We start from the raw sequence: 26,949 nt of genomic DNA, 5'->3' as shown, positions 1-26,949 counted from the left end.
TGATGGGACTTTAAAACACAGATCCTCACCAATGAATGGGAGTTTTACCATTTAACAACTTCAGTGGCCCCCAGCTGATTCAGGATCATGGCGCTGGCTCAGGCTGTGGACTTAAAAATGGCAGTGCAGATACTTCAACTCACGCTGGAGCCCAAGCTGTGAAACTCCTTGAGTGGACAGAGGCCGGGCCCCAGTCCAAGCCCAAACATCAGCAATTTCATAGTCCTGGTGCCTGAGCCTTGCAAGCTGGAGTCAACTGACCTGAGCTCTGAGGCTCTGCCATAGGTTTTTGTTGCAGTTTAGATGGACCCACTGGTCCCTAGTCACTTGTCTGACAAATATCTTTCCTGCTACCAATGCAAATGGGATCTCACATTCAGTGGCCTCAGTGAAGATCCAGACTGGATGAGTCCTGGGGAAACAGCTGTTATTGCCTAACTGGGAACACTATGGGGCATTGTGATGACAGTCGAACTAATGGAAAAGCTGACAGAACAAATGACCAAAACCTCAAGTGATGAAGCAATTTCCCATGGTTTGGCTGCCACTTTTGGACTATGATGAAACTGGCACTTTAACAACATGTTTGAAACGCTACCCATATATTGTAATATTAAGCTTGACAGATACAGGGCATGGCTGTGGCTGTCTCTCTTGCTACATTGCAGGAGACACTCTTTTCCCGGGATCTTACTGGTCTGCATCTTAATGATCACAACAATCTGTCTCATCTGAAGAGAGAGTGACTGTTGCACACGAAGGGGCTGATCAAGATCCCATCAAAGCCTGCAAGAGTCTTTCCATGGACCAGCAGGAGCGTTGCAGCTGGCCCTCCCAACATTAGCTCTTTGCAGTATTTTTATTATTAACACTATTTTCATTAGGGGTGCGTCTACACTTGCATTCCTCTTTCGAAAGGGGTATGCAGATGAGGTAAAGGAAAACCGAAAATGAGGTATAAATTTGTATATTTGGCACCTCACTTGCATATTCTAATTTCGAAAGAGCTTCTTTCGAAAGAAGAAAGCCAGTGTAGATGCTGCTCTTTCGAAAGCAAACCCATCTTCGAAAGAATCCTTCTTCCCTGTATTTAATAGGAAGAAGGATTCTTTTGAAGATGGGGTTTACTTTCGAAAGAACAGTGTCTACACTGGTATTCTTCTTTCAAAAGAAGCTCTTTCGAAATTAGAATACGCAAATGAGGTGTCCGTATGCAAATTTATACCTTATTTGCATTTTTGTTTACTTCATTTGCATGCCCCTTTCAAAAGAGGAATGCAAGTGTAGACACACCCTAGGTGTTGCCTGGATTCCCAACTTAGACCAGAGCCTTCCCAATGGCAGGGCGCTGGGGCAACCCCCTCCCCTGCAGTGCACCAGGCACAAGGCCCAGGGAAGCCCCCTCTACCTCCACGCCAAAGGCCTCACCCCTACCCAATCCTGCCCCGGCTCCACCCCATCCCCAGAGCAATGCTGCCTGGGGATTATGGGATCTGGCACTATGGCAGCAGGGTCAACCCCCATTTGCCATGCAGGCAGCAGGAGCCAGTGCAGCACTCTGCCCCGCAGCAGTACCGGGGTGCTCTGCTTCCCACCACTTCAGAGAAGCTGGGTGCAGTGGGCCAGGAGGGAGGCCAGAGGAGTGGAGCAGGCCGGCAAACTCCCTTCGCCCATGTGGTGGTGGTGGGGGCAGTGACCCTGGCTACCACAGCGCCAAGCCTCCCATAATCCTCTGGGCCCTCCCATCCATGGGACGGGTGAGGTGGAAGGGGCCTCCAAATGTTAAGGGCCTGGGGCAGCTTCCCCCCTTTGTCCTATGTACAGAGCAGGTCTGGAGAAGAGTCACTGTTCTGAGGAGCTGGCAAACTACGTGGACAAGGCTGACAGTGACTGGGAAGTGAAAGAGGCAAGCTGACTTGCTAAGATGTCAACTATTTTTTGTCAAGATCCAAATTTCTCGGTCAAGGTATAATCACGAACTGGACCCTGGAGAAACATTTTTCACACCCCAATAACAATAATGATAATTCTAATGAAGTAATGTCTGAATTCATTCAACAGCATCTCCTGGTCCAGATTTGACACACCAGCTGCTACTATCTCCCCCAGGACAGATGAATGGCACAGCTAGGCACAGACCATAGTTTTCCTGTGTTCTACTACAGCAGCCTATGCATGAGCCTACTGTGTGAACATCTGCATAGAAGAAGCACGGAGAGTGCTTTCTTATTCTGGTTTTACTCTTTTGTATGTGTCATCTTCCTGTTGCACAGAGCCCCAGATCAGATACATAAAGTAAAATCTTGATGAAGTCCCTGCCCCTAAATAAGGCACTCAAAGAGTCAAGGTGCTTCATTAATGCATTATTGTTAATGATCAGTGTTAATATAGTGATGTGGCTGTGCAGTCTGAATGTTTGTGATGGTGATTGTGCTTGTATGATACACATTCCGCATCCTTGGAAATAGTGCAGGAAGCTTTAAGAAGTTCTAAGCTGAGCACCCGGTAACTTCACCTCTCCTTCCAAACAGCCATTTAACATATTTATATTCCTCTCCCCTAACAGATAAAACAAACAATTCCTTAGGTCAATTGAGTGTAAGGACGCAGAAGGGAGAATACAGGTATGTAAATAAAGGCACACCTGCCGAACTGGTCTCTGTTGAAGCATCTTTTACAGGTCACATGAACGGTGTTTGCTTTCTTCCCCAGGACACATCACTCACAGCAGCTGTCTGCCTTCAGAACAATAGAGGCCATTTCTTCCCAGACCATGTAGCGCAAAGCGGGGCTTGCTCAGCCATCCGACTCTGACTATGTGTGCCCCTTTAAGGTGTCTCAAGCTGAGCACCAAAACTTCCATTGTAGACTTGATTCCATAGATGTGTTGACTTTGGCATCTTCCCCCTATTTTCCCACTGTTGCTACTCCTAGTGCAATTCCACTGGGGCAGCCGTGGTGTGGGCACTCAAGCACAATTCACCTCGATGTTGTAATTCCCAGGCCCTAGAACGCCACTCAGAACAAATATTGATAGCAACTGGCTACAGCCACAGTAAGCCATCTGCACCAGCTCTCCTGCCATTTGCAGCCCTCGTAGAGTCTTTAGTGCAACAGTAAGAAATCAGAAGAAGAATTTCAAAATTGCTAGAGCTACCATCTGTGGCAGGAGCTCCTGTGTGCCCATGTTTTGTGGGGGCTGGTATGTGACCTTTCCGGGACAGGCCTTTTGCTTGTCATCTGTGTAGGTATTTATAAAGGACTCTGATTCAAAAAAAGAAGCTGCAGCTTGGTGCTCTGTGTGGACACAGAGGGATAGTGCTTCTGTGGCTGTGATGACTTAAATATGGCACCTCCTTACCTAGAAAGAGATGTGTCCCACCTTTAGGCTTTTCCATTGCCCCTAAACCAGGCTCTGCTCAAACCTAACACATTGGCCTCCTTTGTTTTAGTCTGGATTCTTCATGGGAGAACCAGGCTGCGTGGGACAAGAGGGGACATTTTGGGATGAGACTTGTCCGGCACAACCAGGGGGAAAGCAGAACAAAGAGCAAATCGTATTGAGTGGATAGTCAGTCTCCTCTTCTGAACGCCGGTAAGGAACTATTCAGAAGTGCTTCCTGCAGCTCAGGCTCCAGCACCACCAAAACAGTGTGAATAGTCGGTAAAGTAGTATTGTCTTGTGTACTTTGAGCTTTGTCTCCTGACTGCTTCACTCCCCTGAATGGGTCTCAGACTCCTGCATTTCACGCATTGTCCGATGCTGCCATCTGTAGCACAGAACTGGTATTGCTGCCCCAGGACATCTTTTTATTGTGAACGCTGCCCACTAAGGTGTGTATTTCTCCCTGGGGGCTTGTCCACACTAGCTCCCTACTTCGAAGGGAGCATGGTAAGTAGGATGTCGGGAGATTACTAATGAAGTGCTGCGCTGCATATGCAGCACTTCATTAACCTAATTCTCCCCCATGGCAACTCCGAAGCATTAAACTTCAAAGTGCTGCCTCGCGTGTAGCCATGGCTAACTCGCCGGTACTTCCAAGTGCCTCGGCAACTTCAAAGTCCCTTTACTCCTCAAAATTTTGTAACACTGGTAGGAAAAAAACTAAGCAGGCAAAACCCAGCTGAATCTGGCAAACCTGCGCAAGCGTAACAGTAAACAAAATGTCTCATGGGCCACACACAGAACCCCAGTGGACCACATGCAGCCGGCAGGTTGCCCACTTTAGCATTACAACATAGCTGTTTTCATACTAGCTCCCGTCTGTCCTGCCAAGCACCTGGTTCTCCACAGTACTCTTCTCTGACTCCGTCCTGCTCTTGGAGTCTTTCCCGCCACGTGCTCTACAACGGGTTGCATCTTAAATCGAGTTGGAACCTGAAGCTGGAGCAAAAGGCCTGCTGGGTGACATCAGTGCACTGGAATCTGCATCAGCTGCTTCTGGGGTGAGTTGAATGATTTTGATCTATAGAGCCACAAATGGCCTGGGGTCATCTCCCTGAGCCCTCCTCCATGCCATGCAACACTTGAGCTCAGAGGGGCAGAGCATGTGCCAAACCCCCTGTGGTGAGAAGGAATGCGCTGGTAGCAGGTAGCCCTGAGCTCCCCTCCTGGTCTAAAAGAGCTTGAACTTGTGGGTCCGTAGGGCCTGCTGCAAAGCCTGTCTATCTGGGGAGGCCAGAAATTTGGGGTGGGGAGGTTTGGATGCGGGAGGGAGATTTTTAGCTGGGGAGATTAGGGTTCTGTGGTAGCTGCGGTCAGCACAATTCAAGTTTGTGGCTCGACCATGGGTGGTGGGAAACATAGGCATTGCCTTCCCAAAACTGCCCAGGCCTCTCCCTCCCAGGAGGGCTGGGGCCACAGCACAGCTGCCTGGGTTTCTGGCTCTCTAGCCTCTGGAGAGGGTTGAGGCTGTGGTGAAGCTGCCCAGCTCCCTGGGCTGCCACGAAAACTGGGGCTGCAGCACAGCTGCCCAGCTCTCCAGCCAGCCAGGAAGGATCAGCCTGTGGTGCAGCTGCCCAAGTCTCCATCCACCAGGCACACCAGCCGGACAGGAAGGATGAGGCAATGCCACCTGCTGCGATAGGTTAGACTAAAGAACCCAGGGATGTTCAGGGCTGGAGGCAGTAACCTGGGGTGGTGGTTGGCCTCTGCTGTGGGGGCCGGGCTTGGCTCCATTGGGGGAGAGGCTGTGGAAGGGGCTTAGCCTTGGGCGGAAGGGGCAGGGCTGGGCCTTGCCTTCTTTAACACTGAGAAAAGTTGTTGGTTTGTCCCCCTGTTGGACTGTGTCTTTAATGATCGGTCCAGGACACCAGAGAAAATCTCAATACAAAATTTTCCCACAATAGAAAATCTCTTTACTTGCTGGAATCAAAACAAATACACTAAAAATCATCAGCCTAAGGCCCAGCATGCATGCAAGGAAAAGACACCATACAGTAAGGCCAATCTACCTACAAACCATGAATTCCTGCCAAATCAGTCATGGAACATCCCAGGGAGTGAGGAAATATAGCATGTGTTCCTTATATATTTGCGCCGCCCAGAGAGTACAATGCACAGCAGCTGGCCATGAGCAATCTCAGCTGTTGAAAATCTCTTAACCTATGGCACAGCAGCGTGAAATCTCCCTCATCAAGGACTTGGGGAAACAACAAGATGGCACAAGGCATCTCGCAGAAAACCTTTCCCCTGGCACAGAAAGATCACCCACCTGGACGGGAGGAAATTTTCAGCTGGCTCATGGGAACCCTGCAGGTTGTATGGCCAGTCCTTCCAAATAGTCCAGACAGGTCACCAGATGGCATAAGAAAATGTCTCACTGGGGCACAGCTAAACATCACTGGAGCGTTTCTATGCCACCTGGCACAAACAATCCAGTTATCTAGTATTGGGAAGCCCACCTGAAACAGGGGAACCCTCCAGTATGCAGGGGTAGAAGAACCTGACCTGCAGGGCAAAACCTAGCCCCAGGAAAATCCCACCACTCTGCACCACTACACTCCATCCTCAGGCACAGAGAATCCCCAGGGGCTTGCACAAAACAGCAGCTTCCCAGATGACACAAGTTACAACCCAGCTGGTGGAGATAAGCCTTCCAATTTATCTGCAGTTTCCCTACGACCAACACTGGGAACGTATAGGAGGCACAGAACGACTCCACCAACCCCACTCTTGGCCCAGGGCATATCGGGCATAGGAAGCCAGCTGGTGCTTGGGAGAAGCAGCATCTCTTTGCTTTCTCCCTTTTGGGCGGTGATGGAGGGGGCATAGCTCTATGGGTTCTGCTGGTGGTTGTGGTGAATTTCTCATTTCTTACCCCATCCAGTGTTCCCTGTAAGCTGAGTGCCTGGACAACCACTCAGGAGAGCTTTAGATGCCATCCAACTGATCAGGCAGCATGTGCTAGTTGGGGGGAAACAGTGTGGCCTAGTGGACAGAGCACTGGATTGGATCTGAGCAGAAGAGGTTTTATTGCTGGATATGTGCCTATGTTTGCCTCAGTTTTCCCATCTATAAAATAGGGATAATAAAATTGACTTGCTTTGTAAAGGATTTTGAAATCTACTGATGAAAATTGCTGTATGAGAGCCAGATAATATTATTAGTGTCACTACATTTAATTACCTTATCCTCACATTTTTATGGTTCCTGTTGCAATTAGAAGGGCATGAGGCTTATGTTGTAAGCTTAGATTCAGGAGTCTATTTACGCAGTCATATAAAAACCCTGTAAAATGCAGGTGTTACATGGGATAGCCACAGCTGGCCTTAGGGCCAGGCAAACTGGGCCCTCACGCTAGCCACCATAGCCAAGAGGGCACCACATGCAGCTCAGACTTCCCCACACTGGATGTGGCTAGTGCAGCCTGGTGCCATGAGACAGGAATCTCTGCTTCCCTGCTCCTAGAGTGAGAACGGAGCACCCCCTGGCACTGCCCCACATGGTGTCCCAGCCTCCTAGTCCTGCCTCTGCACACTGGCTCTTCTTGAATCTGGCTCTTCTCCTGGTCCCGCTCCCTTGCCCCAGGCCTGCAGATCCTCTGTGCATAAGCAGCCTGAACGAAAGCCAGGCCATGCAATGGAAGGTGAGGATGGTGTCTCAGCCAGCCAGCCAATGGCAGCTAGAGGTTGAGGCCTGTTCTAGGTTGGGAAGGGAAGGGAAGAGACAGGGAACTCAGTGCAGGTCAAAGAAGAGATCAATAAGTCTTAGTGGGCCCTGACTTTGTGCACCCAGACCCCCCTCCAGCTCCCTGCCCTGCCAGCTGCCAGGGGACCTCTCCCTGTGGCCAGCCCTGAGCAGCAGCAATGCCAGGCACTCTGTGTCCAAGTCAGTTTCCCTGTGTGGGTGCTGGAGGCAGGTGCAGTGGTTAGCTATGAAGGGGGCACAGTGCAGGGTTGGAGGGGCAGGGGTCATGTGGAGTTTGGGGCAAAGGAGGCCCAGTGCAGAGACTGGGGCACACTGGAGGAGTTAGGGTGCAGGAGGAAGCAGGGCTTAGTGGCAAAGGGCCACGGGATTGGGGTGGAGGGGCTGGGGAGTGTATGGAGGCCAGGGGAAATGGGGGTCACCCAGCCCTCTGGGCTAGCGGCGCCAAAATACAAATTCATCCAGGGCACCATTTTCCCTGAGGCAACCCAATCTCCTGACAGACAGAGTGGTACCTATTTTTGGAGACATGGAGGAAGTCGTACCTGAAGTTCTGTCCTTGGGAGGTATAGTGGTATTCCCTGCCTCAGGTTAACTCATCTGGAGAGCTATGTTAAATTGGCAATGCCTCACTAGGCCCCCAGCTGAGAGAAGCTGTGATAACAACTCCTAGGGGCTGGAACTAGCAGCGCAGGGAGTTTTGCGAGACCCCCTGGCTTGCAGCTGTAACACCCTAAAAACATGGTGACCTCCTGCAGCACCTCCACTCTAAAAACTCTTCCTGTGCCACTGTGGCAGCCCAGGGTTCCCCCCAACCAGTGCTCTGCCCGGGAGCTGAGTCCCTCACACCAGCACTTCTGCGCTGGTCCCCACAGGGAGGTTTTCAGAACACTGGAAATCCGAGCCCCTGCCCTGCCACTCAGGAACCAGAAACCAGTCATGCCCCCATTCAACCCACCCTCTTAGGAGGGCAGCCTGGTGAAAACTGGCACTGCCACTCCTGAGTGATGCATCCCTCATGCTGGGGAAGACAGCTCCTCAGTGACTCTTGCTGCTGGTGGAGCCCGGGGTAGGAATAGCTCTGATTCTCCCACATAGGCTATGTCTACCCTTAGGAAAAACTTTGAAATGGCCATGCTAATGGCCAAATCGGAGACTACTAATGAGGCACTGAAATGAATATTCAGCACCTCGTTAGCATGCTGCCAGCCGCAGCACTTTGAAAGTGCCGTGTTTTGGTTCACGTGTGGCTCATCTACACGGGGGGCCTTTCCGAAAGGACCCTGCAAACATGGAAATCCCCTTATTCCTATCAGACTTTCACCATTTACCAAAATTAATCAGGAGGGTTTTTTTTATTACCTTGCAATTATAGCACTGGGAGCCACAATGAAGTCCTTAAAGAGCTGCAGGCAGATCCAGAGCTGCAGGTTGCAGACCTACTCTACTTCTGCACTGGTCCCTACAGCAGGGCAGTGCAAAGTGGTGGGGTGGGGGAGGGGAGCATGAAATGTCATAAGGGGGCACAGCATGATCGGCTGCCAGGTCTCAAGCTCATCCGTCTCATTAAAAATGCTGACATAGGTTACTGTTTTTGTGTCTGTGTATTCACACTTATATACCAGTTGATAAAGTTTTTATATATTTTCTTACGCGTGCCAGGTTTTTTTTTTCCCCTTATGAATGTAGCCCAAATTTCCACCCGTTTGGATTGCAGAAGACAGGTTGGGGGGCCCTGCTCATTGCCGGGGTGACAAGTGGGGCCCAACACAAAAAGTGTGTCCACCCCTGCCCTACAGGAACCTCTTCTGTGAGAGACAGAACTGGAATTGCTGTGAGATTCCCCTCGCAGACAGCAACACTTTTACACCAATCTTGGCAATGACGCTTCATTGCTGTGCATTGCTTGGCGCCTTAATCTGTACCGTGCAAAGAGACGGGTCATTGCACCATGCTGTTATCAGCAGAGTGTTAAATCCGAATGAGCTGCTGACAATCCAGGCTTTGTCTGGTTCTGCCTATCGGAAGCGGCAAGCGGGTGGTGAGGTGGAAAAACCAGTGGGACAGAGCTCGAATCAGATGATTCTAAACCAGGATTACAAATGACAAAGAATGAGTGAAAACCAAATGGGCAAAATTCCTCCAGTATACACACACATCATAATCCTTGGGGTGGCGGGAGGCACACACTGGAGGGGGAAGAGAGATGAGGCACAGCTAATGGCCCCCAAATCATGTCTCCCTCTGCCCAAGGCATGGACCACCAGGAGAATTCACCTTTCACCCTCAAGTCATTCTTCCCCAGTCATTTCTCTCTGCCCAGGAGTCTAGTACCAGCCTGTGACTGATCTTCCCAGGTACCTCCCTCTCAGGAGGCTCCCCATATGAATTTTAGGAAAGACGTGGAGAAATTGGAAAGGGTCCAGAGACGAGCAACTAAAATGATTAAAGGTGTAGAAAATATGACTTGTGAGAGAAGACTGAGAGAACTGGGTTGTTTAGTTTGGATAAGAGGGGGTATGATAGCAATTTTCAAGTACGTAAAAGGGTGTTACAAGGAGGAGGGAGAAAATTATTTTCCTTAACCTCTGAGGATAGGACAAGAAGTAACGGCCCTTATATTGCAGCAAGGGAGGTTTAGAGTGGACATTAGGAAAAATTTCTTAACTGTCAAGGTGGTTAATTACTGGAATAAATTGCCTAGGACTGTTGTAGAATCTCCACCATTGAAAATATTTAAGAACAGGTTGGATAAAATCAAACGGGGGATCTAGGTGGTGCTTGGTCCTGCCGGGAGGGCAGGGAACTGGACTTGATGATCCCTTGAGGCTCCTTCCAGTTCTAGGATTGTGTGAGTCTAACTGGTGGAGGAGAGGCTAGTGCAATGCAGATCAGGGATCACAATTCAAACACTCTCCTGGCCTCACTACAATACAATGGCAGCAGCATGTCACCATTCTGGATTGTGCTGTAGCTGTTGCAACTTGCTATTGTTAGCAAGAACACAAGGGCTGGATTAGAGCTAAGAGAATGAACAGTCTGACTCTGCAGGGCTGGCAGGGAGGGCACGTCTCCCCTCCTCTTATCACAGCAAAGTTCAGGGGACTAGCTCTCTCCACTTTCTCTGCTAATCCCTACCCACTCACACGTGGTTTCCTGACATGCAGCCCTTATATCAGGCCTTGCTGGCTGCACACACCCCCGTGGGCTGGTCTGACGGTGGGAAGGCAGGCGAACAGGATGGCACTGCGGGTAAGGGAGAGGGACCAGCATCTGGTATAACTCAGAGCTTGAGCTGGTGGTCAGTGTCTGGGGTTCAGTTAGTTTAAACACAGGTAGATAAGACAACAGCATTGAAGATGAGTGTGAAAACCCAGAAACCTGGCCAGAGCAAAGCTAGAAACCTACAGCTATGTAGGACTTCTGTAATGAACCCAAAATGTATCTCCCTTGTAACTCAGTACGGAATGGTGTTCTAGGGCAGCCGGAAAGATTGTAGTCTCATTTACAACTAGTATAAATTACAGAATTACGGTGGTGTGCTGAGATCAGACCCTGGCCCTGTGTCCAGGGTGGAATGACCCGGGCAAGTGTCTTTCTTTTGTGTCTTAACACAACCTCTCCCAAGACAGGCAATAGCAGAGAAGGATTTGCTGCTGCATGGATATGGGGCGTGTTTCTCTGTATGTGTTACAGGAACTTTAGGGCTGACATCCAAGTGAGGCCAGATTGGGTGTCCAGCAGGACCTCTACCCCATTTACAACTGACAATCAACTCTGCTGGAATCCAAGTATTCTGAAGGGGGCAAAATGCGCGAGTATCATCGTATCACCATGGAGGAGTTGGAGAAGGTCCAGAGAAGAGCAACAAGAATGATTAAAGGTCTAGAGAACGTGAGCGATGAGGGAAGACTGAGAGAACTGGGCTTGTTTAGTTTAGAAAAGAGAAGACTGAGAGGGGACATGATAGTGGTTTTCAAGTACTTAAAAGAGGGTTAAAAGGAGGAGGGAGAAAAATTGATCTCCTTGGCCACTTTGGATAGGGCAAGAAGCAATGGGCTTAACCTGCAGCAAGGGTGATTTAGGTTGGACATTAGGAAAAACTTCCTAACTGTCCGGGTGCTTAAAGACCGGAATAAATTGGCCAGGGAGGTTGTGGAATCTCCATCACTGGAGATATTTAAAAGCAGGTTAGACAGACACTTTTCAGGGATGGTCTAGAGATTCTAAGTGGTGCTTGGTCCTGCTGTGAGGGCAGGGGACTGAACTCAATGACCTCTCAAGGTCCCTTCCAGCTCTAGTGTTCAATGATTCTATGATATCCTCTGTGTACGTGCGCTTGCATGTACATGTGTGTGGCCAATTAGCAGCATGCATGTGAGTGGCTGGAAAGCATTTTGTGGGCTCCATCTTTAGAAGCAGCAAGACAGAGGGCTGGAGATTAACAGTGGAGCTGAGTCTGAAATAATGTAACTCAGCTCCTGCCCCCAGGATGTGTGTGTTCGGCAGTCCCTAAGCATGGTTTGGAATGGGAAGGGACAGAATGAGTGAAGCCCCAGAGGGACAGACCAACACTCTATGTGATTGGGAGTAAAAACTTTGGCTGGGGAAAACCCGCAGAGCATCTGTCAAACCCAGGAGTGATTCCTCCAAGAGATGGAGATGAAAGGGAGGGAGGGAGAAAAAGCAATCATGAGAGTGTATTATTATTATTTATTATTTATGCTGTCGTAGTACCTGGGACCCCCACCCATGGACAAAATCCCTTTGAAAAAGGCACTGTACGATCACAGAACAAGAAGACAGTCCATGGGGGGTGGTGTGGAGTGGGAATATCACTCGTGAAGGGTGGGAGGTATAATTCCCTGGGGTCAGAACTGGAGAAAGTACTCAAATAACTTTTTGGGTACTTTTTCCACTTCTGCACAGGGGGCGTGGAGAAGAGGGAGCAAGAGACATTTCAGAGTGATTCAACCCTCACTGCAGCTCCCTGTTCCAAACTTTTATGAGGAATATGCACTTACACCCCAAGCAATTCACTTGGGGAGACTAATGCTTCGATCCCCATCTGCTCAACCGGGATGTGACAGATCCCAAGAGGGCTTTCCACCAGAACTTTGGCTTGTCTCATTTTTGATCACCAGAACTTCTCTTTTCCTCATTGTGTTGCACTGAGTTGTGGGTCCCTTTGCCCCTGCTCTCCACCTGTAGTCGAGCCTGCTGCATTTCAGTGGTGTTGCTGCTGTGTGACCTGTGTGTGGCACAAGAGAGCATCAGCTCTAATGGACATCAGAAAAGAGAGGGATTGTCAAGCATTTCTTAGGGAAAACGAGGAATTCAACAGAAAGGTGAACTATTGAGAAATGAAGCTGCTTGCTCATCTTTTGCATGAGTTCAAGTCCTGAGACTGGACAAAGATTGCAGCCTGGATAACAGTGAATAAGGTGGCAATTAGCCAGATGCTCAGATTCCAGTGACATGAAAGGAGCTGTGAGCAAAAAGGAGAGAGTCCATGGGAGAGCAACACAAATAAAAAGCAGTTTTGAAAATGTGAGCTCTGAGCAGCGTTCATAAGAACATAAGGACGGCCATACTGGGTCAGCCCAAAGGTCCATCTAGCCCAGTATCCAGTGGTCAATGCCAGATGTCCCAGAGGGAATGAACCGAACAGGTAATCATCAAGTGATCCCTATTCTGTCACTCATTTCCAGCCTTAGCAGAGGCTAGGAGCACCATTCCTACCCATCCTGGCACATACCCATTCATGGACCTAACTGCCATGAATGCATTTAGTTCTTTTTTGTATCCCGTTAAAGTCCTGGTCTTCAGAACAACCTCTGGCAAGGAGTTCCACAGGCCTACAATGCACTGCATGATGAAAACATTTCCTTTTTTGGTTAAAAAAAAAGCTACTGTACATAGGTAAAAGATGGTTGTGAAGAGGATAGTTATCGATTACTCTCCTTGTCCACCAAGGCCGTCAGGACAAGGAGGAAATGATTTAGTTTGCAGCACTATGAGATTTAGGTTGAAAAGCAGGAAATACTTTGTAACGATAAGGAAAGTTAAGCACTGGATAAGATTACTGAGAGAAGCTGCACAATCTTCCTTATCGTAGGCTTTTAATAACAGGTTAGACAAACACCTGTCTGGGATGGGCTAGGTGTACTTAATGCTGCCTTAATATGGGGGGGATGGTCCAGAGAGGATATCTTGATGGCCTTGCTAATCTGACATGTCTATGATTCACTGTTGGCTTCCCCTCATCAGTCTCTGCCATTCCAACTGTCCTTCAAAGCACCTCGAGGTCTCATGCTCAGAACTTTGCATTGTTGAGGGTGGGGCGGGAAGAAGGATTGCTTTGATTTCATATCAAACAGGACTTTAGACAGGTTTTTGCAACAAGAGTCCTGGCATTTCTCCACCAGTTGGTGCAGAGCAGCAACTTCTTAGCTGTCAGCAGGTGAAAAGGGATCTGCCACCGCAAAACATCTTTTCTGAAGATGTGGACTGGATTGGAGAGAACAGATGATTTGGGGAGCAAATAAGGTACAGCTGCTTTATGTTTATTTGCTGGCATTGCTGAATGACAAAGAGGTAGAGGGGAGAGAGAAAGAAGGAGACAAAGCGAACAATAAAGAGAAGATGAGAAAAAGACAGGAAGAAAAGAGAGCTCCTGATAAAGCTGCTGAGGGAACAGGGAAGAAGAGATAGTGCAGGGGACAGAGGTGAGACATTTTTATTGCTGGAGAGCATCTCTCTCTCAACCACAGAAGCTGGTCCAATGAAAGGTATTACCTCCCCACCTTGGCTCTCTCCATTGCTGAGTAGCACTGGATCTTTCTTCTTGTTTTGTTTTTTGTTGTTGTTGTTGTTCACAGTTCGAGGCATCATACCCAGAGGGGCTGTGTCCTGGTTGGAGCGTGGTAGTTAAAGGTGAAACAAGCTCCAATGCAAACATGTAAGAGCATTATTTGCAACCATTTTTCAAAGCACCATGGTGTCTCATAGGATGCCAGGCTTCACAACTCTGAATCACTCGTTTCTCTCATTTTTTTAGGTTTGAAATTAACTTCCTCTGCAATGCAGGAGACCAAATTGCTTTCCACTTTAACCCTCGCTTCTCTGACTCCAAAATCATCTGCAACTCCTTCCTGTCCAACCGCTGGGGGCCAGAAGAAGTAATTGACACCTTCCCCCTTAAAGCAAAGGAACCTTTCCAGGTAATTCAATACTAACCCACAAATCTTCAGGCGACCCCCCCCCCCGCCTCCCGCAGGGAGAGACACATAAACTCCCATCCCTGTAGTCGGAACCAGCAGCACAAAACATTTAGTTCTTCCCTGGAGGCACAGTTCTGCTCAACTACTCTGTTGTAAACCTGGAGTAACTTCACCAATGACATTAACACCAAATAGGAGAACAGAAATTTGACCAATTTAGCACTCTGGGCCATAGCCAGCCAAATGACATCTGAAGAAAGTAGGTGTAACCCCCAGGGCAATACCTGGGCCCAGTTGAGCAGGAATCTAAATTGAAAGAAACTGCACATCAGAAATAAGGTGACTATAAACAGATATAAGAAGTTAAGTGGTATGACTTGAACTGCCACGCCATACAGTGACTGTGCAAAGCAAGTGTAATGTACGAAGCAAGAGGGTGGATTAAACATATACGTGATTAGCAGGAAAAAATCAGTTCACAAGAGGGTGTCAGACAAATCGTGCATCTCCCCTGGCTCTCACACACTTTAAATTAGTGCTTTTTCTGTGTTGGTACTTGCTGGTACAGTGTACCGGAACCTTGGCAGCACCAGGCAGGGAATTGGCTGTGGTTGGGGGAGGTGAGCTTTTTTTTCTTTTTTTCTTAAAAAAAAAACAAAAACAAAAACAAAACTGAAAAACAAGAAAGGTACTGCTTTAAACTATACCCATCTGTGCCTATAGGGACCTGGACTTATATTTCCATGTCTAGTACATAGACCAATATAAGTAAGTCATTGTCTATACGAAATGTAAGTTCGTACGGGCTTTGCTAGTGCTTTCTGTGTTGCCCATTGTAAAACTAGGCAAATATCTAAATGAACTGACGTACTCCCCGGGAAGAGCTCTGCCTTCCCCCAGGGGTATGCGTACCCTTAGTTGAGCACCACTAGCATAAGCTACATTTGATTTACACACTCCCTGGATGCCAAATGAATTCTATTTACTCTGTTCCGTCATTTCCTTTCCCTACCAATGAACTCCAAGCACTCTGGGCCAAAGTGTCTATTGTTACAGCTGCCACTAAACAAAGGGTTTTTTAATTGTTCCCTTAGTCTGAATGGAAGGTGGCTAGCACACCCATCAATGTCCTAACACAGTGATTCCCAATTTTTTCAGTAAAACAGCACACCTCAATGCGACAAGAAATTCCATGGCATGACCACTTTTTTCAGCTGAATCAATTGCTCATAAAAGTCACATTTACTCACATTTACTGTGGTTAGTCTTACTAGAGAGGTTTGCAACATAGTAGTGCATCCAGCAAGCTAAACAAGGATCCAGTGCATGAATGTTTTAAAACCACAACAGAACACACTATCTTCAATGGGTCGGAAAAAAAAGGGGGGAAGTGAACATGCGTCATGCTAGGGATGCCGAGTAACTGAGTAACTGTAAATGTCAGTGGTTACTCAGTCGCTTGGGGGGCAGGAGGAGGAGGTGGCTCCAGAGAGTAGGAGATCCTCTGCAAAGAGCCAAGTGGAGGGAAAACTGATGAAATGTCATGGCACACTTGGACAGTTCTCATGGCATGCCGGTTGAGAACCACTGTCCTAGAGGCTTGTGACTGACTATAGAGCAGGCATGCTTTCAGGAAGCCACTCAACCTCCAGTATAGAAATAGGACAAGAGCACCCCCAGCTGGCGTACATGCTGTGTCAGCTACTCCAGTGATGTTTCAGGCCAAAACCTGGAGATCCTGACTCTCCGTCTCTCTTTCAGATTGAAATCTACTCAGACCCAGACTATTTCCACGTTTCCATTGATGAAAACAAAATTCTCCAGTACAAGCACCGGGAGAAACAGCTCTCAGCTATCACCAAACTGCAAGTTGTGAATGATGTCAGAATCTCTTCAATGGAAATCACCAAAAAAGGCCTTTATTAGGCAGCAAACTGGGACAGGCTCTCCAGCCTACTCCCCCTGAAGAGTCCTGCCCCAGTAGGCAGCTAGTGGCCTTCTCCCTGCCCTCTGCCACCCATCATTTGCTGTCTTCAGCAGAAAGGATGTTGCTGGAGAACGCTATGGCATAGAGCTGTCATACCCCAGATGTTCTGCAGTGTTTCTTCAACTTTTTGAGGCCACACAACACCAAACTAATATTTTTTTATGTGGAACACCTCTGAAATTTTTTTTTAAAAAAGTTGTCAGATCAAAAAAAACAAACAAAGAAACATATACAACGAAAGCAAAATGAAGTACTTTAACCAAGCATCATAGCAATGAAGCAGTAGCATTGAATCTGGCTTTAATAAGAGAAAATCTGTACCATCAGTGTAGGATATCAAAATGTGTCAGGTGCCTGCAGAACACCTGTGAGTTGTTCATGGAACACGAGTGTTCCATGGAACATAGTTGAAGAAACACTGATGTACTGTACCCTAGCAATACAAAATGAGCTAGTTAACGTAAGTCAGTTCAGATCCCTAAAATCATTCTAATGCCACGTGCTTTAGCATGGAGAACTGGAAGCCCAGGCATTGTCATCCTTGGCTGCTGTAATGAACAATGCCTCTTCACACAGCAAACTGCTTTGTGGGGAAATCTTCATGAATGATACGAAAATTTGAATTTTATCCAAACAAATAGTCCTGACTGCAATAGGGTGTGAAATGGCAACTCTCCTCAGCTGGGTAGAGGTTGATCTAGGTGATGGTAAGAGTGATGCCAGTGGAGAGGGGCATATGCCTACTGGAGCTTGGTATGATGTCAACATGATTGCCAATAAAATCTGAAAAATGACACCTAGGGAAGTGGCTTCTGAATTCGTTGGCCCTACGTCCCAGCTTGCAGGCAGCCCCGTCCTCCGACAGAGGAGGTCGTTCCTGACAAGCAGTAGCAGACAACTGTGGGCCTGGCTCCTGCCCTCATACAGAATGAGGCCTGTCCATTTCATAGAGAAATGCATGGTCTAATCCTCCAGCCACACGCTACAAGCAACACTCATTAACGTCCAAGGAAAACAGGGCTGGCTGGCTTTAAAATATGGGGTGACACCAAACTCTGGTTTAAAGCCTGGGGACTATCCTTTTGCAAGATTTCTCTAAATAAATTTTGCCCACACTGCAGCAATATCCACATTTGCTCTGCTGTAACCCCGCCAACTCTCCTGTTATTTGAACAGAGCCCAGGAGTGATCCTGTGGGTCAAAAAAGGGAGGGTTTAAAGGAGTACTAAGTCTAGGTGACTTTTGGCAGTGTGCATTAGTGGCACAACTAGAGTCTATGCTGAGGGATCCTAGAAGGATGAAGTTCTAGCTTACCAAAGTAAAGACAAGGTGCCCTATTTTTGATGGTGAGATTCAGTCTCTCTCACTCCCTTCTCAAGTCAATGGGATCAGTATACACTCACTTGTTCTCCTTCTTTCTCCTCCCTGTCTTCCCTCTCTGACCTTGTCCACCTTTTTCCCCTCTTTGTGGACTATTCTGTGTTAGGCCCCCTGACTGTGCTCCAGCAAGAGGAAGGACAAACTTGCATGCAGTGAAATAAATATGTCATCATCATTAAATACAAGCATGAACTAATTCATAAAAACAATTACAGCTGCCCTCCCATCATCTCCATGTTTCCCAGGTATAATGTAGTGGATTCCAAACGGGAAGCCATAAAGAAAGGAAACAAATGACTGCTGCCCAATTCACCAAGAGGGATACCCTCTGCGCTCATCACCTGTCCAATCACCAGATATGGAGCTAGTTGATGGCAGTGTTTTCTGTCCAGTGGAAAGTCAAAGTTTCACTCTGGTCTTGTCAAAACTTTTTATTTGAATTGGCTGAGGTCATTCTCATATCATTCAATGCATAGTCTTAATGACCTCTGAATAGGGGAAAGTCTGTCACAACAAAATATACTGCAAAGGCTACCTGTGTAAGTCTTAAAAGTTTGTGGTATTTCCAGACTGTAACTCAAGGACAACACGTTCTTATTGCAAAGGCTGTACGGGAACACAGGTCCAGAACAGACATGTTCACATAGAAAGAACAGAAAATACGTTTCCTAAATGGCAACTATGTGGTTACAAGACTGAAGGTGGAAATTATGATCGATGTATCTGGGGCAACAGCAGAACTTCATCTCCTTGTTCATCCAGTCCTTACCACCAGCTGAGTCCTAGGTGACAAAATTCCTGCTCTACCTTAGCGGGTCCTACTCTTTTAGGTGCATCGCTTACCTCAGAGGCTCACAGCAGCCCTCAGTTTAGACACGTTCTCTAGAGCATCAACTTGCTGTTTGTTTGGCCACTCCCATGATTGGCCAGCACGAGGAAGAGAGAGGAGAACAAACCCAGAGCTTCAGTCCTCTTTGAAATGCCACAACAGCACTGTGCTGCTGCTCCACACAGGCTCTGATGCAGCGTGGGGGGTCCTCAGGGCTGACCACTGCATCCCCCGCCTTCTGCCTTTGGCCCTGCCCCTTCCAGGGATGAGTTGCTGGGCTCCCCATCCCTTACTCTGGGCACATGGTGCCTGGGTAAGCTCATCCAGTTAGCTCAGGGGCAGGCTACGGAAGATGGCCTGTGGTCGCTGTCAATCCTGCTGCCCTAGGACACTTGCCCACTGCCGTCCCCAGCATCTTCATTACCCACAGGCTCCTCCTCCAGGTACCTGCTCATGCATCTCTTTCAGATCTCCCTCAACACCTTCTCTCCCGAGCACAGGTGAGTGAACAAAAGGGGAACCTTGTTAATCAGGCTCAACTGGTTCTTCACTGGCTCCAGGTGTCCACTGGCTTCATGGCTCACTTGACCCTGGAAACCTCCTAATTAGCTCCCAGTGTTTTAACTGGCCTGATTGCCTTGAGGGGTTCTGGCAAGTTCCTGCTGGTTCTGGATTAGCCCTTGTTAGTTTACACTGCAAACAGGAACCTATTTAACCTAGGGCTGATATACCTCCCTCCTCCAGCACTCCTGTAGCTCTCTGGCCTGACCCTGTTACAACTCCTTGGCCTCAAAAATCCCCCATTTCTGGAGTGAATCACTCTTTCACTCTCCCTATTCATTATGTTTTGGAGCTTCCAACTCCTCCAGAATAAACCACTCTTGGGTCCCGCTGCCCCTTTGGACATCAATCTTAGAGGAAGAGGGGGCTTATTTACCCAGGAGCTGCATTTATAGTCAGACCCAGATCTAAGTTACAGTGGCCAAAATCCACATGTGACTCTGCTTGAAGTCAATGCAGTTACACTGTGGAAAACTAAGCAAGTGCAGTCAAACTTAGGCCATTTACAACATAAAATGGGCCCTGTTTCTGCTAATACTGAACTGAAGAAATGGTTCTTTTTATTTGTCCCTGTTGGGACATTTCATTATGCTTCACAGGGGAGAACTGATGAGAGAAGTCATAACAACAGTACTTTGCAGTTTTATGGCAATAATACCCCAATATATATATTCCACAATTCCAATGCCTTCCATCATTCGGCTTGGCGGAATAGGGCAAACATATTTCAAGTGCAAATAAATAAAACGAGCTGCCATAAAAAATTAGCCAGCAACCTCCGATTGCACCATGCCTCCTCTCACTCAGCTTCTGCAGCCTGCCCCTGAGCTAACTGGATGAGCTTACCCAGGCACCATCTGCCTAGAGAAACAGAGCGCTAGCATCCCTGAGTCGTCAGTCGAGCTGCTGTGGGGCAAAGATATAAAACACTCCTTCCTGAAACAGAAAATTTTCCTTCTCTGGCAATGGCAGATACTTGATGGCTCTTGGCTGGTGGATGGCTCAGGCTTGCAGATTGAACTGGGCACTGAAAACCCACAGAGGCTCCCTGGAGGTGAGACATATTCCATGACTCACCTTTACTGAGTTTGCACTCGTCCCCTCCCTGGCAGTGGGACAGATCCTCTGGCTCAGAGTCGCCCTCTTCTGCCATTTGCTGATCACAACACTTAAGAAAAAAAACCTTGATTATGATGGTTTGCTGGCCTGTCTCAGCCCTTTGATCCATTTCAGCTACTGCTGCTCAGGTTAGCCTGAGAGGTGTGCGGAGTCCCAAATGCCCTTCTCAGAAGAGAATGTGACAGGAAAACGGTGGCAGGAGGCGGCTGATGACTGGTCTTTTGGCTACAAGGACAAGAAATGAGACCTCTTCCCCCAGCTTTAAACAGGCCTTCATATTCACGACTGGGGAGTCGAAACATGTAGGAACTGGTGAATAAGAAAGTTTACCCCTTGGAGTGTTTAAAACCACGCTGAAAGGTGGCAGGGCAGAGTCAGCACCTGCTCTGCAGCTTTGAAGGAGATTAATTCACTCCCCGTGCCATTGTAACACCCTTAGTCTTGTGGGCTTCCAAAGCCTTAGCTTCATTCGTCCCATTTAAAATGACTGTGCAAAAGAGCTGGAGCCATGCTCAGAAGCATCACAGAATGCTGTGAGAGCCTGGACCTATGGGGAGGTGCTACTTGTCCTTAAGCCTGGCTGGTTGGGTGAGGCATGGTGGTAGTTATAGAAAAAGAAGCTGCTAGTGTTACTGGTTAACATCAAAGAGAGGAAACCTAAAGAGGAGCTCAGCTCCTAGCTTGGAACAACAAGAGAGAGGAAGATTTTACTGCTGGAAGAGACCCCCTAAGTTCTGGAATCCCTGAAGGAACCCTCTCCCTGCCTGATTCACATTCAGACCAATTTAGCAAGTGTTTCTGGCCTGCAATGGTCCCAGGTAAATCTCCACGAATTTCTTGCCCAGAAGTTTCGTTAACAGGAGGGAATGCTGAATCTCAATGGACTTAAATAAATGGGTGGATGAGCATCTTTTTACTGAGCGTATTGTGTCCCTCACTGCTACCTAGGGCAATAGAGAAGTCCTTATACTCCTAAGAGGGCCTGGTTTTCCTCTCATTTATACTAGTTTTGTATCATAGCTCCAGTGAGTTCGGCAGACTTGCTTCTGACTGGCACTGCTTTGAGAGAGAAGAGAATCAGACCCTTGATCCATTGTCCCTGGCCCTTGGAACGGATTCTCTGCCTGTTCTGCTTCTCTGCAGTGGCCCTGGGTCAGTTTCTCAGGGCTTCGCTGAGCCAGGCAGCGACCCAAAGAGGAGCCCTGCAGGTGTTCGCTGACGCTTTTGACATTCAGAGTCTGGCCACGACTGTCTCTGACACTGATAATAACGGTCACATTTCTCTGCTGACGAGCTCTGGCAGCTCTCCCACAGCTGGCTGAGCACAGCCTCATCCAATCAGCAGAGCATGCTGTCCTGTGACATCAGACTGAGAGCGGTCCTGACTGCCAGCCTTAGCAATGGGCTCTTCTCTGGCACACCCATGGGCTGCTGGGTCCCACCTTGGGAAAGCTAGTGCACGAAGGGAATGGGATGGGAGAAGCGGCTTGTTGCCAGGAATCCTAATTCCAGTTCTGGAAGGCAGAGAGGGAAGGACAGGAGTATCTAAAACCCCTTAGGAAAGTGGCGACACAGAGCCAGCACCACGTCCGCACCTGGGACAAGACTCATTTAACCCCCCTCCATCATCACCCTCCCTCCCCCGACACACCCACACATACGCACACTGAAAGGCCTTAATCTTGATCACTGGAGAAGGGCTAACAACTTCCCTTCTGCCTCCTTTCACACACTGGGCAGAGACTCCTGCTGGAGGGAGCGGAGTGGATCAGATGCACAGCTCCAGACCCACTCTGACCAAGCGGGGTGTGTAAGGATTTTATTCCCCCCGTGGTGCCCTCGTGCATAGCGGTGATGACATCTCACACGTAGGCCAGGCACCCCCGCTCTGTGTAACTTAGGCCACCAGGTGACACCTTTCTTCCCCAGGAAACAGGACAAAGGAGGGCGGAGGGGCCTGGCTGGTTTGAACTGGAACTGGGCTGTTGAGTGGGGCAGTCTCGTCTGGCTGGAGAGGGAGGGAGGAGGGCCAGAGTCCCAACTCAGGGACCCCCGCTGGGCTGCCTCTCCCCAAGGTGGATTGTACTGATTCCTTCTGATATCTGTACTCACAAATCTGTGTCCGTGTCGACTAATAAAACCTTCTATTCCCCCTGCTGAATGAGAGTCACGACTGACTGAGGATGGGGGTTGCAGGGCCTGGTGACCCTACCACACTCTGTGACTCCCCTCCCTGAACTTTAGCCGGCCATTTTTGAGAATGCTGGGCTGTGTTTCTGAATTACTGCCTCACCATCATTTTATGACACTTGTCAATCCCCCCTCTCATGCACACTCACCAGTGCCACTCAACCTTGAGCAGGGGAGATATGACCTATTTAACACTATGCATCTTTCTTGCCCATCACCACACTGAATTCATGTGAGGACTCAGCAGACTCCAGCCTGGGTTTCTGATCTATTCCCCGGCACTCAGAGCCAGCGCTCCCTGTAAGCTGAACACTTGGGCAGCCAGCCAGCAGAGAGTCAGGTGCTGCCCAGCTGACTAACTGAGTGCCCACCATGCACACAGCTGGCAGCATGTTTCTCCTGGGGGTGCACATTTGCACATACTTTGTTGAATGTGACACCCTTTATTCTGTCCACAGATGGACAAAATTAGAGGGAATCCTGTGAGTCAGAGCCCCTTAAGTCCATGGGATTTATGGTGACTTTCTGAGGAAACTAGAGATGAAATAGGTTATCTTCTTTCCAAGAAAATGGGCAGAGAGAAGGAGGAGCAATTCGTTATTCTAGGGTGATACTGTGCTTAGGGCTACAGCCAGATCCAGCTGCATGAGGCCTGCCACAAGTCAGATAAGAGAGTCAGTGGGGCTTGACCCACTGGAAAGGAGTTAGATGCTTTTTCTGATGGAGTTTATGGGGAGTGAGCTTACTTAAAATGACAGGACAAAGCCTGAAGCAGTTGAAGCTTTTCAACCTCTCAGTCTGACTTAGTGTGGATGACACCCTCCAGTCTCCTAGCTGTGGGGCTGGGGTGAGGGCAGTTACCACCCTCAGATACTTGCAGGGTCTAGAAATTAAAAGGAGAGAGACAGGAAGGGATTGTCTGAAACCAACAGACCTAACACAGAGCGTTTGGGGTTGGAAGCTGCAGTCCTCAGACGACTTGACAGTTATACTACTGTATAATGCCTGTGACCATGGAACTGTTGTTTATTAACCTACTCATATCCAAGTTTATTAAGCCCTCCATTTCTTGGGGGCTGTTCAGAGCCCTCACCCTTCGGTGTATTGGGATGTAGCACCACAGTATGTGTAGCACTGCAAATTAAGGTAATAAAGATCATCAAATCTCTTGCTTCATCAGAGCAGAAGATGATTGCCTGGTGAGATCAGGCATTCGTTCCCCATCCTACCCCCTGTAATAAAAATATTTAACTCCTGCATATCACCTTTTTTCTCACACTCCCCCAGAATGCTTTGCAAAGGGAAGGTGGCAGTAGCACTGCATTTTACAGGTGGGGGACCTAAGACACTTAGCCAAAATCACAAGAGATGTCCGGTCAGTGACAGAAATAGAAACCTTTTCTCCTAAGTCCCCAATCCACTATCCTACCCATGGGAACACACTACCTGCCTGCAGCCTTGGATAAGTGACAAAATACAGTAAACTGTTTCGTATCCAGCAGCCCCAGGATGGGAGGTTGCTGGATATTCAAATATTCAGGAGAATAGAGAGGTAGACCTAGCAATGCACAACACTAAAGAGAAACAAGCTTAGATATTAAGAAACAAACAAAAATGTATGCAGAGTACTTCATTTGCCACCAACAGTAGTAGTGTACACTGTAAACTTATGCCGTATTTGATGTATTTATTTGTCCTTACTTTCACTATACTGTACTTAAGAAAAACGAAACTGAACTTCACTTATGGTTAAAATGCTTGTTAATGAAGAGTTCTGGATGATACAATGCCAGATATGAGGGAGTCTCCTGTACTGCACAGGTTGAGTTGAAGAGGGGTAGCTGTGTTAGTGTATTTCAGCAAAAACAGCAAGGAGTCCAATTAATTCAGGTATTAGGGCAAGGGGTCTGCAAAGTGTTGAGGGGGCGTGCAAGTTTGTAAGGTAGGCGCAGCACGATCAGCCGCTGAGTCTCAGACTCATCCATCTCAATAAAAATGTTGAAATGTTACCATTTATATACCAATTAATGAAGTTTTTACATTGTACAGACTTATTTTCTTACACATGCCAAAAGGATTTTCTTACATATGAACGTAACCAAAATTTCCATCGGTTTGGATTACACCAGACAAGTGGGGGGGAGCTGTGAGTTGCAGGGATGAAAAGCGGGGCCCGACGTAAAAAGTTTGCTCACCCCTGTATTAGGGCATATATGTTCGTGAGTTACAACTCACTTCCTCAGGATCTGTATCTCTGCACCCTAATCCATTTGTTAGGCTTTAAAGTGACACAGGAATCCTTGCTGTTTTTGCACAGGTTGGGGTTTTTCATGTCCTGACACTGCAATGCTGGACATCTCCTACCAGCCTTTATGCATTAAAGCAATGGCTCTCATCCTTTCCAGACTATTTGTATCCCTTCCAGGAGTCTACTTTATCTTGCACGCTCCTGAGCTTCACCTCATTTAAAACCTACTTGCTTGCAGAATGAGACGTAAAAATTGCAAAAGCTTTCCACACCACAGTTACTGAAAAATTGCTCACTTTCACCATATTATTACAAAATAAATCAATTTATATGTAAATATTGTAATACATTTCACTGTATAGTATGTACAGCAGAATAAGGAAATCGTATAAAATTTCAACTTGTACTGGCTTTGCTGGTGCTTTTTACGTAGTCTGTTGTAGTACAAGGGAAATGTCTAGCTGAGCTGAGGTACTTCACTGAATGACCTTTGCTGACCCACAGAATGCATCCCTGGTTGAAAAGCACCGGACCAATAGACCCAAGATTGAAAATCCAGAGGGCAAAATCTTTTGCACCACTCCACAAGCCAGGTCCCATTCGCTGTGTGTATTGCTGGACCTCCAGACTTAGAGGTGGCTTGTAAGCAGTGAGTTAACCTAAGGTGCATTATCTTCCGCTGCTACCATGTTTTCCTTCTATTCTCTGAGTTATAAATTTTCCTTTCTCCAGTTTCCTTTGTTTCAGGTTCCACACTAAGCAGTGATCTAAGTACCATGCATATCCTTGTTTATTTCCCTCTCCTTTAGCACAGCATCCTGTCCCCAAAATAAGATGGCTGGGGATGGGATGTGTGATTTATAACATCAGCTGCTCCTTAGGTGTCTGAAATGGGAGTAAGACTGAGGCACAGCCATTTCAGCATTTAACCTTAGCCTTTGCTCTAAACCCCAGCTGTGTTGCTAGGCCATACTGGCTGCCATGCTAAGCCCCAGAGGTTGTTGCCTCCCAGAGACCAAGCAACAGGCAACCAGTTATAGCTTTAGTAAATTACCTGGGATCCTTCTAGGAGAACCACTTCAGAAATATAGATTATACTTTATGACTACAGAGAAAAGGCTATCTGCCTGGGGAGATCCTTTTTTCATCAAAGACTGAAAAATGTGAGTTTTGAACTTGTCAGAACATGGATCTGTTTTTGGGTCTATGTTTACATCTGTGGGTGTTTGGTTTAGCCTATTAGAGATAGATAAATTATTCAGACTCCAATTCAAATTCTCAGCTTCCATGGCAGCAGGGTATTCCAGTTCCAGGAACATCTCCCTTTGTTACCCTGCTGAAGGCTGCACAGCAGGACGCTTCAAGGTTTCCTTAGTTTGTACGCAAACCATGCAGGTTTTGCTTGTCATACATGTCATTTGAGCTCCACGCATTGTTACAAAAATGGTCCTACTAGAGTAACTATAGCTAATCTAAGCCATGTAAGCCACAGCAGATCCAAGCAAAAATAAAAGAGCCAGGGTCAAAAAGACCTTGGAGATAGACTTACTCCCTCCCTTTGTGTTTTAATTGCTCTCTTCTACCTGAAACCCTTTACTAGCACTTTTACTAGTATTTTTATTCCAATACCTCTCTTCCCTCTACCTGTCTGTCTTTCTTTCCTTCCTATTTCCACTTCACTTCCCTCTGCACCAGCAGCTGGAAGAAGGTAAGTCATGCCATCAAATTTAAAGCCTTTGTCATAGGATGCCCCCCAATTAGCAGTCAGATTTTCCTCCTGAAAACCCTTTGTCCTGTGATGAGGTAGTGTTCAGTTACTCATGCTTCCGCCTATAAAACACAGTTCCTCTGTGTGTTGAGTTTTGCAAGCCTGGAAGCACTTAACGGCCTGAAATTTTGCAGTGTCTTGTTGATTGGGAAATTGATCATCTCTGGGTAATCTAGTAGGTGTTTGCCTTTCCTAGGCTTTTCTTTTCAGTTGTACTGGCATTGTTCAGGTGTAAAGCCACTGAAGTTAATAGCATTACACCAGGGTGAAGCTGGTATAGCTGAGATGAGAAACAGAATCACCTGACTGCTGTGGTTCAGGTCTTGTTTATTTGGGCTTCATTTTCAGACAGGTTCCCAGTATTTCTCCATGGTGATGAAGGAATTAATCTGTTTTACTGAAACAGTGGATATGTCACTGGTGATCTAAAATGAGGAAGGAAAACAAACCCTCACTGAATTAAACAGACCTTAGTTTGTAGCCTGGAAGTGAAGTTG

At 47.6% G+C, this 26,949-nt stretch overlaps 1 protein-coding gene and 1 long non-coding RNA gene across 2 annotated transcripts in view; one reads left to right on the top strand and one right to left on the bottom strand.

Moving 5' to 3' along the window:
- The window catches only part of LOC142021836 (uncharacterized), a 121,715-nt gene that overhangs the window by 74,570 nt on the left and 20,196 nt on the right, over positions 1-26,949 (bottom strand). The gene's annotated exons all lie outside the window — the stretch shown is intronic.
- On the top strand, positions 10,388-16,296 carry GRIFIN (galectin-related inter-fiber protein). The gene is made up of 4 exons (XM_075011172.1): positions 10,388-10,399; positions 14,029-14,108; positions 14,208-14,370; positions 16,132-16,296. The coding sequence occupies exons 1-4, from the start codon at positions 10,388-10,390 to the stop codon at positions 16,294-16,296; spliced, it is 420 nt and encodes a 139-aa protein (XP_074867273.1).

This window comes from Carettochelys insculpta, chromosome 16, assembly GCF_033958435.1.
Source record: "Carettochelys insculpta isolate YL-2023 chromosome 16, ASM3395843v1, whole genome shotgun sequence".
Classification (NCBI taxonomy): Eukaryota; Metazoa; Chordata; order Testudines; family Carettochelyidae; genus Carettochelys; species Carettochelys insculpta.
This window is presented reverse-complemented; position numbering and strand designations above follow the sequence as displayed.